The 16,351-nt window shown below is 61.2% G+C and overlaps 2 protein-coding genes across 2 annotated transcripts in view; one reads left to right on the forward strand and one right to left on the reverse strand.

The window, feature by feature from the left end:
- LTO1 (LTO1 maturation factor of ABCE1) overlaps window positions 1-16,351 on the reverse strand; it is a 116,596-nt gene that overhangs the window by 87,529 nt on the left and 12,716 nt on the right. The gene's annotated exons all lie outside the window — the stretch shown is intronic.
- On the forward strand, window positions 3,753-16,255 carry CCND1 (cyclin D1). The gene is made up of 5 exons (XM_059150341.1): window positions 3,753-4,148; window positions 5,682-5,897; window positions 6,432-6,591; window positions 10,384-10,532; window positions 12,997-16,255. The coding sequence occupies exons 1-5, from the start codon at window positions 3,951-3,953 to the stop codon at window positions 13,159-13,161; spliced, it is 888 nt and encodes a 295-aa protein (XP_059006324.1). The 5' UTR covers window positions 3,753-3,950; the 3' UTR covers window positions 13,162-16,255.

Here is a 16,351-nt window from a genome sequence, read left to right on the forward strand (position 1 = left end):
GGGCCCTTCTTGGGGAAGGTCCGGCTTCAGCTAGCCAGCCGGCTGGGTACCGAGCCCCTCCACCCACCCACGCGAGTCTCTGCAGGGGTGCTCCGCGCTCTCGCTGGGGGCGGGGTCTGTTCCTCCTTCGGTAGGCCGCAGCCCAACTTGGCCCAGGGAGACACGGATGGGACTTGGCCTCCTAGGTCATTACCCCCCACCCCCAACCAATTTCTTTGCTTCGGTTGGAGGTGGTTATCTGCTCGGTCCGGGCGCCCATTCCACGGCACTTGGCTAGAGACGGGCCAGGGACCTGAGCCAAGAGGCCAGGGAATTCCTAGCGAATTGGGGGGTTTCATATTGCTCCGGACACCAGGCCATGCTTTTTGAGGGACGAAGTTCAAGGAGTTAGATGTTTTCACCCCTAAAAGTGCACCTTCTCCCTAGGGAAACCAGAGGCGTTGTGAGCCGCCGCCCCCCTCACCCCCGGCACCACCTGTTGGGGTTTGCTATTTAACTCCGGGCACACCTTGCCCACGGCCCTCCGAGCTCGGGGAGGAGGGTCCCGTCCTCGCATCCTGCCAGGCCGACGTCGGGGGCTCGGGCAGGGAGTTGGTCTGTGCGTGGCTGAAATTAACTGATCAGGGGCGAAAACAAGTCCGTAGCTTGGGACGGCGGGAGGTACGGCTGCCCCTGTTCCCAGCGTGTGGCTGTCCCTGGTGGGCGCCGGACCCAGAGCTCGTCCCGACGCTCCCCGCAGCTTTGGAGCGCCAGAAGCCCGCCGGGTGCAGCCCTGGCGGAGATACTCAGCGCGCGCGCCCCCAGGAGGCCCGCAGGGTGGGGGAAGGGGAGGGGACCCCAGCGCCCTGGGACCCCGTGGCCCGCATTCGGAAGTTTTCCTGAGCGACTTAATGGCTGTCCTTTCAAGTCGCCGCCAGGTATGCGGCTGCAGGTGACCCCATCTGGGTGCGCCCCCTCCGGTCCCGTATGGGGTGGGCGGCTGCGGGAGGTCCAAGTCGGTAGGAGATCTCCACTGGGGCCTGCGCCCCTTCCCCAAAGCCCCCCGCGGGGCGGGGCGCAGCCGCAGTGCGCGCAGGGGTCGGCGCCGCGGCGGGCCGGTTCCTGAATGAACGCGTTCCCTTCCCCCGCCTGAATGAAGGTTCCCACAGCCAGGGATGGTGGCAAACGCGCCTGCCGCGGAATTCGCCCTCTCGGGGCCGGGGATCCGCCCCGGCCGGCCGCGGTCTCCCCTGGGGACGGGTGGGCGGCAAGGAAAGCGGGAAGGTGATTTAAGTCACTTTCGGATTTCCTTTCCAACCGACGCAGTGCCTTCTCGATCGGGTCGCTGGCCCTTTGTCTCCAAATAGTCACCGAGAAATAAGCGCGGAGCACTTTAAACGAGCCCAGAACTCGCAGGTCCTGTCTCGTGGCGAGTTTTTAAAAGGCGGTGCAAAATTAACGCTGCTGCAGAAAAGTTTTTAAGACTTGCTTTTCTCTTTGGAAAAAAATAAAATAAAAACGCGTCCTCGGCTCTCCTAGGAGCAGCCGCCCACGAGGGCCCAGGGCCGGCGGCTCCCTCTGCAGCTCCAGGGACGCGTGTCTGGGCTCCCCGGGGTGGGGGCTGGGCCGCTGGCGCTCCCCGCCAGGCCCCACATTCCTGCGCCTCCCCCGAGGGTTCCTGGACGGCTCTTCACGCTCGCCCGCCGGGCTTGCACTTTTGCGCCCGTCCCTGAGCGGGGAAATCAACGAAGTTCCTCGTCGAGATCTGCCCGGTCCGCCTAGTAACAGCGCCGCGCCCCCATTGGCTCATGCTAATTCCAGTTTCCTCCGTCTTTCTCCGGGTTAGGGGGGAGCTCCCTCCCGGACCCGGAGCCCGTCTGGCCGCAGTGGGCGAGCCTCTTTATGACCCGCCGCCCCTCGCCGTCGCCGGCCGGGCCGGGCCGGGCCGGGGGCGCCCGCGGGGCTCGGGCCCCTCGCCCCGCGGGGCAGCTGCCGCCCGGCGATAGCGCGCAGTCCCATAAATCATCGGGGCAGCCGCCCGGTCGGGATTTTATGAATGAAAAAGCAGCCGGGCCGCCCTCGTGCGCGGGCTGCTGCTGCCGCGAGGCGCTCGCGTGGGTGCCCGGGGAGGGGGACACGGCGGTGGGCGCTCCTGCTCGGGCCACCCACCGCTTCCGAGGCGTGAGCCGGGGGTAATTGCCCTGCTGGACCCGGAATTTCAGTGACCCTAATTCCCGGCGGGGGAGGGGAGCGCGAAGAATCAGCCCTGCGAGGGGGGTGTCTGGTCTCGCTGCGCGCACCCTTGCGAAGGGGAGGGGGCTTTTCCCTGCGTTTTCTTTGAGTCTTTACTGTTAGGGGTTACGGCGGTTTGATGACCCTAAACTGTATTCGGAGGGAAGTAAATGAATGGTCTTCTTAATTGGGGGCAAGCAATGTAAAAACTCAACAAAAGTTAAGATTGGGCAAAACATCCTTTTATTTAAAAAAAAAAAAAGAAGGCACCAAAGACAAAATTTTTAAAAACCCACTTTTCTGTATTCTTTTATTTGCCTCTTAAGGTAGCGATAACATTGGGTTCCCTCTTGTATAACCACTAATATACATAGATTTTTTAAAAACCAGATCAATAACACCCATTTCTTTAACTTACAATTGTTCTAATTTTTGCCGGCCCCCGCCTTCCCCCCCCCCCCACAGGCTCACGAATGCAGCCCCGGGCTAATTGAAAAGGTGCTGAGATGTCCACACCCCCCGACAAAACCAATTAGGAAGCTTCCGGTGGTCTTGTCAGAGGCAAGAGAAGCGACTAATATTTCCAGCGATTAAATTTATTTTTTTAATTAAAAAGTAAGTCAGGACAGAGACCACTGCTTTGCAGTCTTTCATTCAAGGCGTCTTCCTAACTCTTAAATTGCCGGGATGGGGGTCGAGGGCTGGGGGCGATCGGAGACCCCTGGAAGGTTGCATTGACCAAGGTAGGAAGGCGACCCGCAGATCCCCCAGGCGAGGAGGACAGGATGAAGGAAAGGCTGGCCACCATCTTGGGCTGCTGCTGGAATTTTCGGGCATTTATTTTATTTATTTTACTTTTTGAGCGAGCACATGCTAGGCTGAAACCCCTTTATGGCTTAGGGATATCCCCTCCGGCATTTGCAACGACCCCCCCCCCCCTCCGGCGCGGGAAAGAAGGCTCCAGCAGGGTCACGGACTCTGCTCCGCGTCCCTGAGTGCTAAGTGGTTCCTGAAATTTACACGTGTTAATGAAAATGAAAGAAGATGTACACTTGAGGTCCCTTGGCCGCCTCTCCGCCCGTGGGTGCCCCCGTGGCGTTTTCGGAAATGCGCCCATTCTCCCGGCTCGGATATAGGGTGTCTCCGAGCCCCAGCGTGCCCCCTCCATGCGGTCTCCCCCGGCTGCGTGTGGCCTGGCCGCCCCCCACCTCACTTGTCCCCCCTGCAGAGCCACCTCCACCCACCCCCCAATCCCGGGGGACCCACTCGGGGAGAGCGGACACCCCTGCACCCCTCTTCCCCGGCGGGGAGAAAGGCAGCCTCGGGCGATTTGCATTTCTATGAAAACCAGGCTTCGGGGCAACTCCGCCGCGGGGCAGGCGCGGCGCCTCCGGGATGGCTTTTGGGCTCTGCCCCTCTCCGCTCCCCGGCGCTCCGAGCCCGCGCCCCCTCCCCCTGCGCCCGCCCCCCCCCCCCCGCCCGCTCCCATTCTCTGCCGGGCTTTGATCTCTGCTTAACAACAGTAACGTCACACGGACTACAGGGGAGTTTTGTTGGAAGTTGCAAAGTCCTGGAGCCTCCAGAGGGCTGTCGGCGCAGTAGCAGCGAGCAGCAGCGTCCGCGCGCTCCGGCGAGGGGCAGACGAGCTCGAGGGAGCGCGGGGCAGCTGGAGCCAGAGCCGAGCGCGGAGCGACCCGGGACCCACCGCCGTCCCCAGGCCCCCCAGTAGAGCCCCAGCCATGGCACACCAACTCTTATGCTGCGAGGTGGAGACCATCCGCCGGGCGTACCCCGATGCCAACCTCCTCAACGACCGGGTGCTGCGGGCCATGCTCAAGGCGGAGGAGACCTGCGCACCCTCCGTATCCTACTTCAAATGTGTGCAGAAGGAGATCCTGCCGTCCATGCGGAAGATCGTGGCCACCTGGATGCTGGAGGTGCGGGGCTTCGGGCGGCTCTTTAGGAATTTTCCTGCAACTTGTTGCCCAAACCCACATTTCTCTGCCGCTCGTCTCCCTCCCTTCTCTCCCACCCCAACTTTGAAGTTTGCCCGGGGGTTGCTAGGAATCGCGTTTTCAAAATATATAGATATTGTGGGTATTTTTTTTTTTTTTACGAAAATGCGGTGGGGGGTGGGGTCGTTTGAAATTCCCTATCCTGGCGGGGGTAGTCTGGGACAGCGGTCGGGGAGGGAACCCTTCGGGGAAAACCAGTTGCCGGGGGCACCCCAATTGACTCGAGGGTGCGGGCCGGCGGCCTGGGCGCCCTTTGTGGCCCCCGCCTGCGCCTCCTCTCCTGCTACACTGCCGCGGGCCGCCTGCTCCAGGGGGAGGGGGCATAGATTTGATTTTTCAATTAATATCCATGGACACGTATGCAAGGGCCGCTCGTGCCAGTATTATGCGCCATCTTTGTTCTTTTATTGCAAAGCAAAAGTGTTTATTAATAATTGGGGGCAGGGTGGGGGCGGGGAGCGCCCGGCGAGGCGCTGGGGCCGCCGCGAGGGGCCGCGCGGCCGCGGTGAACCGGAGGGAGGGGCGCGGGGACCGAGCGCGGGCAGCTTGGGGGGGACCCCGCTCGGGAAGAGGGGCCCCTTTGTTCAAGCTGCAAGTCCCGGGGCGCCCCGCACGGCCAGCCTGGGCCGGAGAGCACGCCGAGCTGCAAGGTCGCGTGGCCCCCAAGACGCTGGGGATTGACCCTGGCCTGCAGGGGTCTCAGCTTGGGGGACCTGTCTGGAGCGAGCCGGCGGCCCGGGGCACACTTTCAGGCCTTCGGCGGGCGCCCGGGGTACTCGCAGATATTTTAAAATAATTTTTGAAAGTGCGGCGTGGTGCCCTTGCGAGAGGGAAAAGGCGCCCGCGCCCAGGGGGAAGGGGGGCCCCCGAGTTTGAATTCCTAGGGCTCTCCCCGGAGCCTCCAACGAGCTCTCGACCCCCGGCCTGGGTAAAGGGCCGCCCGAGGGTCATTTTCAGGGGTTTTTTATGGACCCAGTTATTTTTTTTATATTTTTAAATATTTTTTGAAAAGATGACGTCTGGGGAAATGCGGCGCGGCGGCCTGGGACGCCACCTTTGTGTCTCGCAGGCGCTGTGAGCACGGCGCCCAGCCCCGCGGCCCGCCCCGCGGCCCCGCACCCCATTCGGGGCGAGCCCCGGCCCGGCGGGCCCCGGAGCACCCACGCGGGCCGGGGTCCCCGCGGCGGGCCGCCCGCGCGCGGCGCACGCCGCCAGCCGTGCCCACTCCCGCCCCCACCGTGCCAGCCTCTTGGGGACTTTCCCTTTCAGTTTCGGGCTGGGTGGGCACTGGGGACACGCGGGGGAGGGGGCGCGGCAGCGGCGGCTTCAGCCGCCCCCCACGACCGACCCGCTGCGCGCTCGGGACCGGCCGCCCGGGCACGAGCTGGGGTGGGGGGCGCGGGGTCCCCGCGGAGGGGGCCCGGCGGCGGCGGTCACGGCGCCCGTGCCCCCCAGGTCTGCGAGGAGCAGAAGTGCGAGGAGGAGGTCTTCCCGCTGGCCATGAACTACCTGGACCGCTTCCTGTCGCTGGAGCCCGTGAAAAAGAGCCGCCTGCAGCTGCTGGGGGCCACCTGCATGTTCGTGGCCTCGAAGATGAAGGAGACCATCCCCCTGACGGCCGAGAAGCTGTGCATCTACACTGACAACTCCATCCGGCCTGACGAGCTGCTGGTAACCTGGGACCCCCCCACCCCGCGGCCCACCCACGCCCCTGGAGCCCCAGGAACCCCCGGGTGGGGGAGGTGTAGAGGGCGGGAGGCCCCCCGCAGGCCGATGCCGCACCCTACGCCCCGAGGGCTGGGGGCCACACCGGTGGGGCCCCTTGGGAGGAGCGGGCGGGACCCCCGCCGCCCCCATCCCCAGCGCGCCCCACCACACAAGGTCGCTCCGACTCCCACCTCCGCGGCGCCCCTAGCGCGGCCGAAACGCGGGCGGCGCGCGCCCTCTAGCGACGGCGGCGCGGGCAGCGCGCGGTTCACAAGGGCTTGCGTTCCAGGTGTGGCTCTTCTTGGTCCCCACTTGGGCACAGTTGGCTCTTTCTACGGCACCCTCTCTTTTTCGACCTCTGTTGGGGTGGCGTGCTGTCCTCCACTTCCTGGACCCCCAACGTGCCCGGTGCCTTCGCTCCTGGGCCGTGCCCCACGGAGTGGGGGAGGGGGGCCCGGCCCCGCCCCTCTTTTACGCCGGTTCACCCCACTTCCACAGCAAATGGAGCTGCTCCTGGTGAACAAGCTCAAGTGGAACCTGGCCGCGGTGACCCCGCACGACTTCATCGAACACTTCCTGTCCAAGATGCCCGCGGCCGAGGAGAACAGACAGATCATTCGCAAGCACGCGCAGACCTTCGTCGCCCTCTGTGCCACAGGTAGGGCGGCTGGGTCCCGCTGCTCCCCGGCCTCCCTGGGGGCCCTCGCCCCTGCTGGAGGAGCTTCTTGCCCTCTGCCTCCGTTTCCCCGTCTAACGAGCTGGTCCCCAGACCCCTCCTGCTCTAGGAAGTGCTCCTCGTCCCTTGGTTGAGTGCTGGGGCTCGGTGAGGGGCGGTGGGGGGGGTCCCTTCCTGGGTCGGGTTGCTGAGGCTGGCCACAGCCACCAGCAGTGCCTTCGGGATGGGGGTGGATGGTCCGCCAGACTTGGTCACTCCGTGCTGAAAAGGGTTTCCCTTGGCTGCCCAGCCTGCCTTCCCCATCACCAGTCCTTCTCCGTGTCCTCAAGGGGCCCCCTTCTGGCCTCTCCTGGGCTGGGCCACCTGCCAGGGGCGCCTACAGGGGTGGGGAGTCGGCCCACAGGGCCTGCACCACCCACGTGCTACGGGAGGCCCGCAAAGGAACTAGGCTGCCTGAGGCCCCGCCAGGGGGTGCCTCCCGCCTGCGCAGCGAATCTGAGCGCTGGGAGGGGCTTCAGAGAAGCCTGGGGCTGGGCTGGGGCAGTTGGCAGCGGGGACCAGTCGTCCCTCCCCCTGGTGGGGCTCTGGATGGTCCCTGGTGGCCCCTCCCTGACCCGGCCCGGGCCCCAGCCCCTGGGCAGCGATGGATTCAGTACTGGGCGCAAATTCCCACAGACCCGGACACACGCTGGCCTTTCCTCTCATTTCCCCCAGCCCTTACCCTGACACCCTCTCTCTCTCCCTCTGATCACATGAGGTGGGCAACCCTGCCTGGGGACCCAGGCCCCCGTCCCAGCCAGTTCTGCAGTGGGCCGCCTCTGCTGTCACCTGTGTTTGGGGCTCACCGTGGGCAACCAGAGGGCCACAGGGCATCCATCACTCCCTCTCCACAAGCCGTAGAACCCCTAGTCTGGCACCTCCTGGCACTCTCTTGATGTCAGGGTGCTATTTCTGGCTCAGGCAAGAGTCAGGAAGACTCTGCTGGTCTCCCATCCTCCGCCTCCTGCTCAAGGCGTGAACCCCCTCCTCGAGCCCTTCCAAGTGAGAGGAGTAGGGGACACTGTCGTCCGGATGGATCTGAGGGGTGGTAGCTCTGACCCTGGGGCAGGGCCGGGGAGCCTCCCATCAGCCTCCAGGGGCCAGCCCCACAAGCAGGCAGGGAGGCGTTCTCTGGCTGGGCCGCCTAGGAAGAGAGAGGCCTCTGGAGACGTCCAGGCAGCCTTTTATGGAGCTGAAAGTGGTTCAGAGAAACGGCAGAGTTTCCTGGAGATAATGTAAGGAACAGTTCTCATACACCCTTCCCCCTATCGCCCCAGGATGGCGGGGCAGCCTGGAGCTCCCCCTCTCCCAGAACCCCAGGGAAGCGGGGTGTGTAGCCCATGTGCAGGGCTTGGCCATGCGGGGAGCTGACCTGGCGCAGAGGCTAAGTGGGCTTCAGTGCTGACTCCCCAGCTGCCCTGAGTCGGTGTGTGCGCGCATGGCCGGCCTCTGTCTAAGACTGGGCCCAACAAGCTGCCCCAGCCTGTAGGGTGCAGCCTGGGCCCAAAGCCCTGGGCCTCCTCTGAGGGAAAGTTGGGGGGGGGGGCAGCTTCTCCCAGACATTAACTCCAGGGGGTGGGGAACAGGCAGGCCAGGAGGAGAGGGTCACCCACCCACCCACGTCCTGGGACAGAGTCTCCGGGTCCAGATGCTCGCCTGTGCAGTTCGAACTTCGAACGTAACGGAGATGCAGCCTTGCCCTTGGTCACAAGGACCTCTCACTTTTGAGTGGCTGCTCCGAAACAGGTTGGCAGAGACAGAGGCCTGAGCAAAAGACCCAGAAGATATTTTTGTCCTCGACGGAGCAAGGGTCCCGCTTGATGGTGCCATGAGGGGAGGAGCTCTGTTCTTGCTCTGGGGGGCCCGCAGATTGGGGCTCCCACACGAGTGCACACGTCCCCCACACCTGGTGAACATGTGTATTCATCCGTGTGTCCTGGAGTTTTCCGGACACTGCAGTGGGTTAGGTAAGCAAACGACCAGGGCTGACCACTCATCAGGACTGACAAGTAGGTCTTAGCGCGAGTCCACGACGCCTCTGGGGGTCGCTCTGGCCACAGGCCCGCCTGCCCTGCTCTGCACCCAGCAGAGTGGAGACAAGGGTCAGAGCTTTGGGGATGCAGTTGGGTTCCTCCTCATCTACACACGTAAGCCCTGCAGTGTGCACACACACGCACTCATCTGCCCTGTGCCGTATACACTCATCTACACATGTGAGCCCTGCACCGTGTGCACACACATCTATACTGTACCATTCACGCATGCACATACTCATCTACACACATACGCCCTGCAGTGTGCACACACACACACACACACTCATCTGCCCCGCGCCGTACTCGCACACACTCATCTACACGTGTGAGCCCTCCACTGTGTGCACACACATCTACACGGTACCATTCACACACACACATACTCATCTACACACGTAAGCCCTGCACTGCACACACACACCCATCTAACCTGCGCTGTGCACATGTACATGCTCACACATGCACACACGCACACCCTTCCGTGGGGAGGGGGGCTCCAAAAGCAAGCCTGTCCCCAGCTCACCAGCCCTTGTGGACGGGAGTCTCAAGGTCCAGCCAAACTAGTTTAGGGACATGGCAATTTCTGTCCCCACCTGACAGGGCCTCAGTGAAAAGCTTTTCATTCGTGGCTCCGGGCTCCCAGACTAGGGAGCACTGCTCCAATGTCAGGCGGGAAGGAGGTGTCTGCCTCTTAAGAAATTTCTTTTTCACGGTATCAGTGGTGGGCTCTGTCGCCCCTCCATGGTGGCTCCCCAGCCCCCCACCTGGCCACATTCCTTTGGCCTGGCCTGCTCTCTGCTCCCCAGAGGAGGGAGCAGACCCTCAGGGAGAGACCCGACCCTCAGGCCCCCCAGGCCCTGGCACTCCGTGCATGGAAAAGGGGACGAAGGGTCTGACAAAGACACCACATGGTCCCCCCCGCCCCAAAATCTGAAATCGGCGGCCATTCCCACCAAAAACTCTTAACTGCCTGCCCCAGAATGGCAGCCCATTGGCCCTGCGCGGCCATTCACACATCCTTACCACTTGCCCAACTTTTCCTGATGAGGGTGGGAGGTGCTGGGGCTCAGCCGAGGGGCAAAGGCAGGGTCTCCCCCATCCCTCGCTGAGCCGTGCCTCGGGGCAAAGGGGAGGGAGTGCTGGCAGCTGGCAGGTGAGGCAGTGAGAGGATGCTACCTCCGCGGGGTCCCCGGAGGAAGGTCTGGTGGGGACGGGCACCCCATGCCACCATGGGGACCGCTGCCCCCCACCCCTGCACACTCCTGGGAACCGGTGAGAGCCGTGGGCCCCTCCCAGAGCGTAGACCGACGAGCCACGCCCCGCCCCTGGGGCCCAGCAGCATATCTTGTTCCGTGTAGTCCGTCACCTTTTTTAATTTTTGTGGATGAGCAACACGTTCTCAAGGCTCAGGTACAGTGATGTCCCTTAACCCTCCCCAGAGGCTCTGCAGTCGGACTCTGCCAATGGTGGCTTCCTCTGTTTGCTTTTCCGTTTTCAAGGGAACGTGACAAGCTCATCAGGTGACTCCCAGGCCTGGCTTCTGTCTAGCGCTGGGTCGTGCGCTCAGAATCAGCCCAGGCCAGCCGTTGGTGGGGACACACCCTGATGCAGAGCTGGGGCTGGGGACTGCCGGGACCACCGGGTCCTGTGGAGGGTCCCCTGCTCACGGCCCCCTCGCCTCTCTCCTTCTCCGCTGCAGACGTGAAGTTCATTTCCAACCCACCGTCCATGGTGGCAGCCGGGAGCGTGGTGGCCGCCGTGCAAGGCCTGCACCTGGGAGGTTCCAACAGCTTCCTGTCCTGCCATCGCCTCACTCGGTTCCTCTCCAAAGTGATCAAGTGTGACGCGGTAAGTGACTGAGGGCACTGCTCCCGCGCCAGGTACTAGAAACTTCTAGCACATGGGGGCCCAAAGCTACAAGTTCGCTGATGCGAAATGACGTGCTCGCGCCAAGGCCCCCGAAGTGGTGGGTGTGGGGACCATGTGTGGGCCGGGACAGGTGCCGGATTCAGAGGCATGGGACCTGGCCCAAAGCTGCCGGCCTCTCCCTACTCTCCTGCAGCTCCTTTGGAAGGAGAAGCATTTCCCAGAGCTTGCGGGCAGGCCAGGAGGGTCCTTCGGGATTCTGGTGCTCCCAGGGCTCCCAGGGGCAGGCGGGAGCCATACAGCCCTCCCGGGGAGCTGTCCAGGAAGAGGGGCCACAAGGCAGGCCCGGCAATGATCCGTGTGCTAATGGCATGTGAAGTTGGGGCCCAGTGGGGCTTTGTCTGAGCCACAATGCGGATGGCTCGTAAAAGGGAGCTTGAAAGGGCTTCTGTGAGGTCTGCAGATGCAACAATGGCCCGTGGAGACAACCGCGTGTTTTATGGCCCCCTTTGAGTGGCTGCTGCCATTGGAGCCCCAAGCCCGAGCACGATTGTGTCTTCCTTCTTCGAGATGCCATTGTTTGATTGCCGGTTCCTTTCTTGTCTTAGAGAAAGAATGAAAATCCCAGTTAGGGGGGGTTGTGGCCTTTACTAGATTAGACCAGCGAGGTTGGCGGGTCAGCTCTCAGCCTCCGCTGGTCTGCCGAGTGGGAGCGAGTCACCGCCCTGCTCTGACCCCAGTCCAGGTCTGGCTCGGGCTTGGACTGCCTTCTGGGGGTCCACCCTCAAGGGCCCTGGCAGCCGCCACCCCGCCACAGCATTCAGGAAAGCCCGGCTGTGGAGAGAAGCCTGCCCATCTCCTGCCTGGTGCTGCTGGCTGCCTGGAGGAGACCGCATTCTTACTTCTGTCCTTGCTGGGACTAGGTGGTTCCCAGAGGGGTTGGGGACGCTCCCCTCTCAGTCTCCGTGCTTACTGGGCCTCCTAGAGGAATGGGGTGCCCTGGCCGGCTGCTGGGGGCCAGCGTTGCCCTGTAGCTCACCCTTGGGGAGGGAGACACCACAGACAACCTGGGCACAGACAGCTGCAGATCGGAACCGCAATCACAGCTGGACTGAAATTCGTTATTCTGGTTACCCGGCGACCAGCGCAGAGGAGCCCAGGCACGGGAAGCCTGGGCCGCGGAGCCCTGTGTATCCTCGAGCTGGGAGCTGCGTCTGCCCCTCCCCAGAGCTGGCCCCTGGTCACTGGTGTGGCTCTTCCCAGGCCAAAGCTGCAGGTCTCTGGCCACGAGAAGGAGGTTAAGGCCATGTGGCAAAGGGGAGTCCCTTCCTGCACCCCCCGCCTTCCCCTCGGCCACACAGTCCCCCAAATCCCCAGCGGCAAGTAAACCATTGCCCGGAAGAGCTGCCTGCCGAGAGCCACTGCAGGTGGGCAGATCGGAGCCATCTGGCCTTGGGGCGGGGGCTGGGGGGCTGTGCTGCGGGTTGGGATCGGAGCCCGAGGAAGTTATTAGGAGTCCCTGCGTGCCTCGCTAAGCCTTCTGGGCCTCTGATTCCTCATCTGTCAAACGCTGTTTGCACGTACCCCGCCTGGCTCACTCGCCGTGACAGATGCGGAAGGAGTGGGTAGGCAAGCCCTCCGTGGGAAAAGTGGAGCTCCGTTAGCGGGACGGAGCCCCAGGGGTTCACTCATGACCCTTGCTGGCTTGGAGCCACTGCTTTGGGGCAGAGAACTCCTGTTTGCAGCCCCACCTGGCTGGGAGCTCAGCAGCACTTTCCCCAGGCACGTCCATGGTTCCCCGGTTCCTGGGGGGAAGGTGCAGGTCTGTTTTCCAGGCTGGGCTGGAGACTCTGTGTTCTAGGCTAGAAGCCCAGTGGGGCATGCCGGGAGTTGGGCCAGCAGCCCACCACCTGCACCTCTGAGCTCCTGGGAGAGCCTCCTGGGCGTGGAGACCTAGAGGAGGGCACTGGCCGGACCAGTGCATTCTGGGCCTCGGGCCGCCCAGTGTTCGTCCTCCGCCATGCACGGCCCAACGCTCTCGACGGCCATTCATCGTGGAAGGCTGGGTTCACTGCAAGGGCTGATGTGGCAGAGGTTAAGTCCGAAAAGCAGAGTTCAGGGGGCCTCTCCCGGCTGATCGAACAGCATCCTATCGGTCAAGGGCAGCGACGGGGCCAGCAGAACAGCAAGCAGGGATCAGGCTGGCCAGGGAGACGCCAGGCGGGCGGGCAAGGGCATCCCCGTGCACGGAAGATGGCCAGTGGCGCTGTGGCCAAGCGGGGGACCCATGCTGGTCGGTTCTGGAGTTTGGGCAATGGCCCCAAGTTCTCCTTCACCCGATTTGGGGGAGGCAGTGCTTTCCCCCAAAACGGGTAAAATGCTGGTGTTTGGGAGGGGACCGGCCCACAGGCCTCCATCTGAGGACCCCTGTCTCCCGTCTGGCCAGGACTGTCTCCGCGCGTGCCAGGAGCAGATCGAAGCTCTGTTGGAGTCCAGCCTGCGCCAGGCCCAGCAGCAGAGCCTGGACCCCAAGGCGGCGGAGGAAGAGGAGGAGGAGGAGGAGGCCGACCTGGCCTGCACGCCCACCGACGTGCGAGATGTGAACATTTGAGGGGGCGCGCGGCGCGGGAGGGGCCGGCCCCTGGTGCTGCCCTCACAGGACCGGGCTCCTCGGCAGGACCGGTCACCGCCAGAAGGGAAAGAGCTTCCTTCTCCTTTCCTGTCGTGTTTTTCCCCCTTTGCTCTTTTTCTCTTCCATCTCTGACTTAAACAAAAGAAAAAAAAGGACCCAAAAAATACTGTCTTTAAAAAAAAAAAAGAAAAAGGAAAAAAAAGAGAGGCAAAAAAAAAAAAAATAGTATTTGCATAACCCTGAGCTGGGGGGTGGGGGGAGGTTTGCTACAGAATAGAGGCTCTTCCACCCCTAACGGACTAGATTTTGTGCGGATGTGTTCGCGTCTCTGTCGTAAGCATAGGCATTAACACGAGGAACGAGTCTGCAGGGGGGGGGGGGACTAGATGTGAGTCTGTGTTTAAAACAAAACAAAACAAAAAAAGCATAAAAACATGTTTAAAAAACTAGAAAAAAGCCAACCAGCCATTTTGGAGTAGAAGAGGATTTTAGGTAGCAACCGTGTTCCCGTGCTGTCCCTTAGCGTGGCTTCGTGGTAGCAACCGTGTTCCCGTGCTGTCCCTTAGCGTGGCTTTGTGGTGGTCCTAGGTCCCCCGCCCCTTGCGCTCTCGTGCATGTAGTCACTTTATAAGCCCTTTGCGTGTGTTTTATTTTATTCCGTAGGTAGGTGTGTAAACTCTTCACCTGTCCGTGGCTGATGGAACCTCAGTTAGCATAGCGTAGAGCTCGGCAAGGTCACGTGCTGGCCTGAGCAGGAGCCGGTGGCTGGGCCCGGGGCCAGCGGCGCAGCGGTCCAGCGCTGCTGAGAAGAGATCCTGCCCTAGCGACTTAATATATTCTATTTTTATAATCGTCCTATTTTTGTAGTTGCCTGTTGATGAGATGCTGGTTTTTCACCCCCACAGACCCACAAGCCTGCTCACATCCAGGTGAAACCCACAGCTCTTTTTTTTTTTTCCTTTTCTTTCCTTCTCAATATTCTAGAACCATTCCATTTCAAAGCACTTTCGATCCAGTGGTTATAGGGAATCTCTCGTGTCTGTTGTGTGTGGAGGGGGGGGCGCGGTTTCTTCACGGAATGGTTTGGGAATATTCGCGTCCTTGTGTGCAGACGGGGTGGTGGCGAGGAGTTAGCGGGAGAGGACGTTCTTGAAGGCGAGCTTCCGGTCAAGAAGTACATTCTTACGTTGCCAGGGTGATGTGTTCCTTTCTCTGTAGAGCAGTGGAAGTTCGGGAGTCCTTGGTGCCAACTGGTGTTTGAAGCGTAGGGGGCCTTTCAAGGTTGACCTAGAGAATGCGTAGTTTAAGGCTTAGGAAGGTTTTTAAACACTAAAATATATAATTTATAGTTAAGGCTAAAAAGAATATTTATTGCAGAGGATGTTCGTAAGGCCAGTATGATTTATAAAGTAATGCAATCTCCCTTTGATTCACACACACGCACACGCACGCATGCGTGCGCGCGTCTTTGATGTTGTAGGTTTCGTACAGTTTGTCCAAGTTAGGTCCTTTCTCATAGGAGAGAGAAAAAGATCCTGAGGAATAACCCAGAGAAGCATGGATTTGGCTAATTGGGCCTACCCTGGCGGTTCCCCAGATGGGGACTCCACTGGAGAGGCCTCGGAGTTCCACAGAAAGTGAGGGTACTTGAAAACGCGTTCAGCCCCAACATATTCTTGTCCCCTGTCCCCCTCCTTTTGAAAAAAAGTTTAGCAATCAACAGACAATTTGCACATCCTGACTACGTAGGGAGAGTCGAAGGCGGCAAGGGCACAGGGCTGGTGCTTGGCGAGGGCGCAGGCGGCACGGGTGGGGGCGAGCAGAGGACCGACGGCGAAACCGCGCGGTGGCCAGGCAGCGGCTCGGTCTCCCGCTTCGATTCGCTGCTACCGATGACTTCCCAGCACAGTTTGGAAACCCATCCACATCGCTTCTCTGTATCTCTTTCACATTGTTTTGCTGCTATTGGAAGATCAGTTTTTGTTTCTGTTTTACAATGTCATATACTGCCATTTTCTAGTTTTAATTTTCTCATAGAAAAATGTATTAAGGATGCTTTTTTTTTGTAGATTTTTTTTTTTATGTGATCAATTTTGACTTAATGTGATTACTGCTCTATTCCAAAAAGGTTCCTGTTTCACGATACCTCATGCTTCTCTTAGCCATGTGTAGACCCGGCGGTCCGGCTCCGGCAGGCAGACACGGACCGGGATCCCGAAATGGGCCTGGCAGGGGTGGGCTCCTGGCAGGGGTGGGCTCGGGGCCGCGACTGCCTCCTCCCTGTGCCTGTAATGCTGGGCTGTCCCCCACCCCCAGCCTTGGACGGGCCACCTCCCGAGTCTCTACAGCCGTATTGTTCTCCCCGTGAAGCTATGGAAGTCGCACTATTATATTATTATGGTAACAGGTGCCGTCATGTGCCACCGCGGGGTTGTGCGGCGCGACTCGGTCACTCGGGACGAGCGGACTCGCTTCTGGACTTGGTGAACGTTCCGGGTGTCGCGTCTGTTAAGTACCAGTGTTCTGTGTGTTCTCTGCATTACGGCAAGATGCTGATTTAAAAACTTAAAAGACTCCAGATCTCAGTGAAGCCGGCTGACCGTGCTGCGTGCCGAGTCGCCTAGCACGCTGCCGAACCAAAAGGATTTGCACCCCGGGGTGGCCCCTGTCCCCGCTGGGTCAGCCTTGGGTGCTCCCTGGCCATTGGCAGGCCCCAGCCCCGCCCCACCCCGCCCCTGCAGGAACACTGCCTCTGCTTACCTCAACCATTCTGGTGCGGCATCTCTGTGTCTGAACCAAACGGGGTCCTTGAGGGACGGTCTGTCCTCGTGGTGGGGGGGAGGGGTTGAACGTTATGTGCGCTCAAAGGCCAAAGGCCGGGGGCAGGTCTGGGGAGCACAGCGGAGTCTGTCCTGTGACCAGCTAGTCTGTGAGGGTCTCTGGTGGGCGGGCACTTTTGGTCTGGGGGGTGCTCGGCTTGCACACTGTGGCACAGACATGTAACCGGCACGTTTCCAGCAGAAAACAAAAGACAAACGTGAAAAGTCTAGAAATAAAATTGGTTAAAACCCCAGTGCGGGGCCTGCCTGTTTCCTGGGGCCAGTGGGGAGCTAGGGGCACGGCGCTGAGAAACAGGGTCCGAGCTGCTGGGTCCTGGGCTGGGGGGATG

This window comes from Mustela lutreola, chromosome 1 (genome assembly GCF_030435805.1).
Source record: "Mustela lutreola isolate mMusLut2 chromosome 1, mMusLut2.pri, whole genome shotgun sequence".
In the NCBI taxonomy this organism is placed as follows: Eukaryota; Metazoa; Chordata; class Mammalia; order Carnivora; family Mustelidae; genus Mustela; species Mustela lutreola.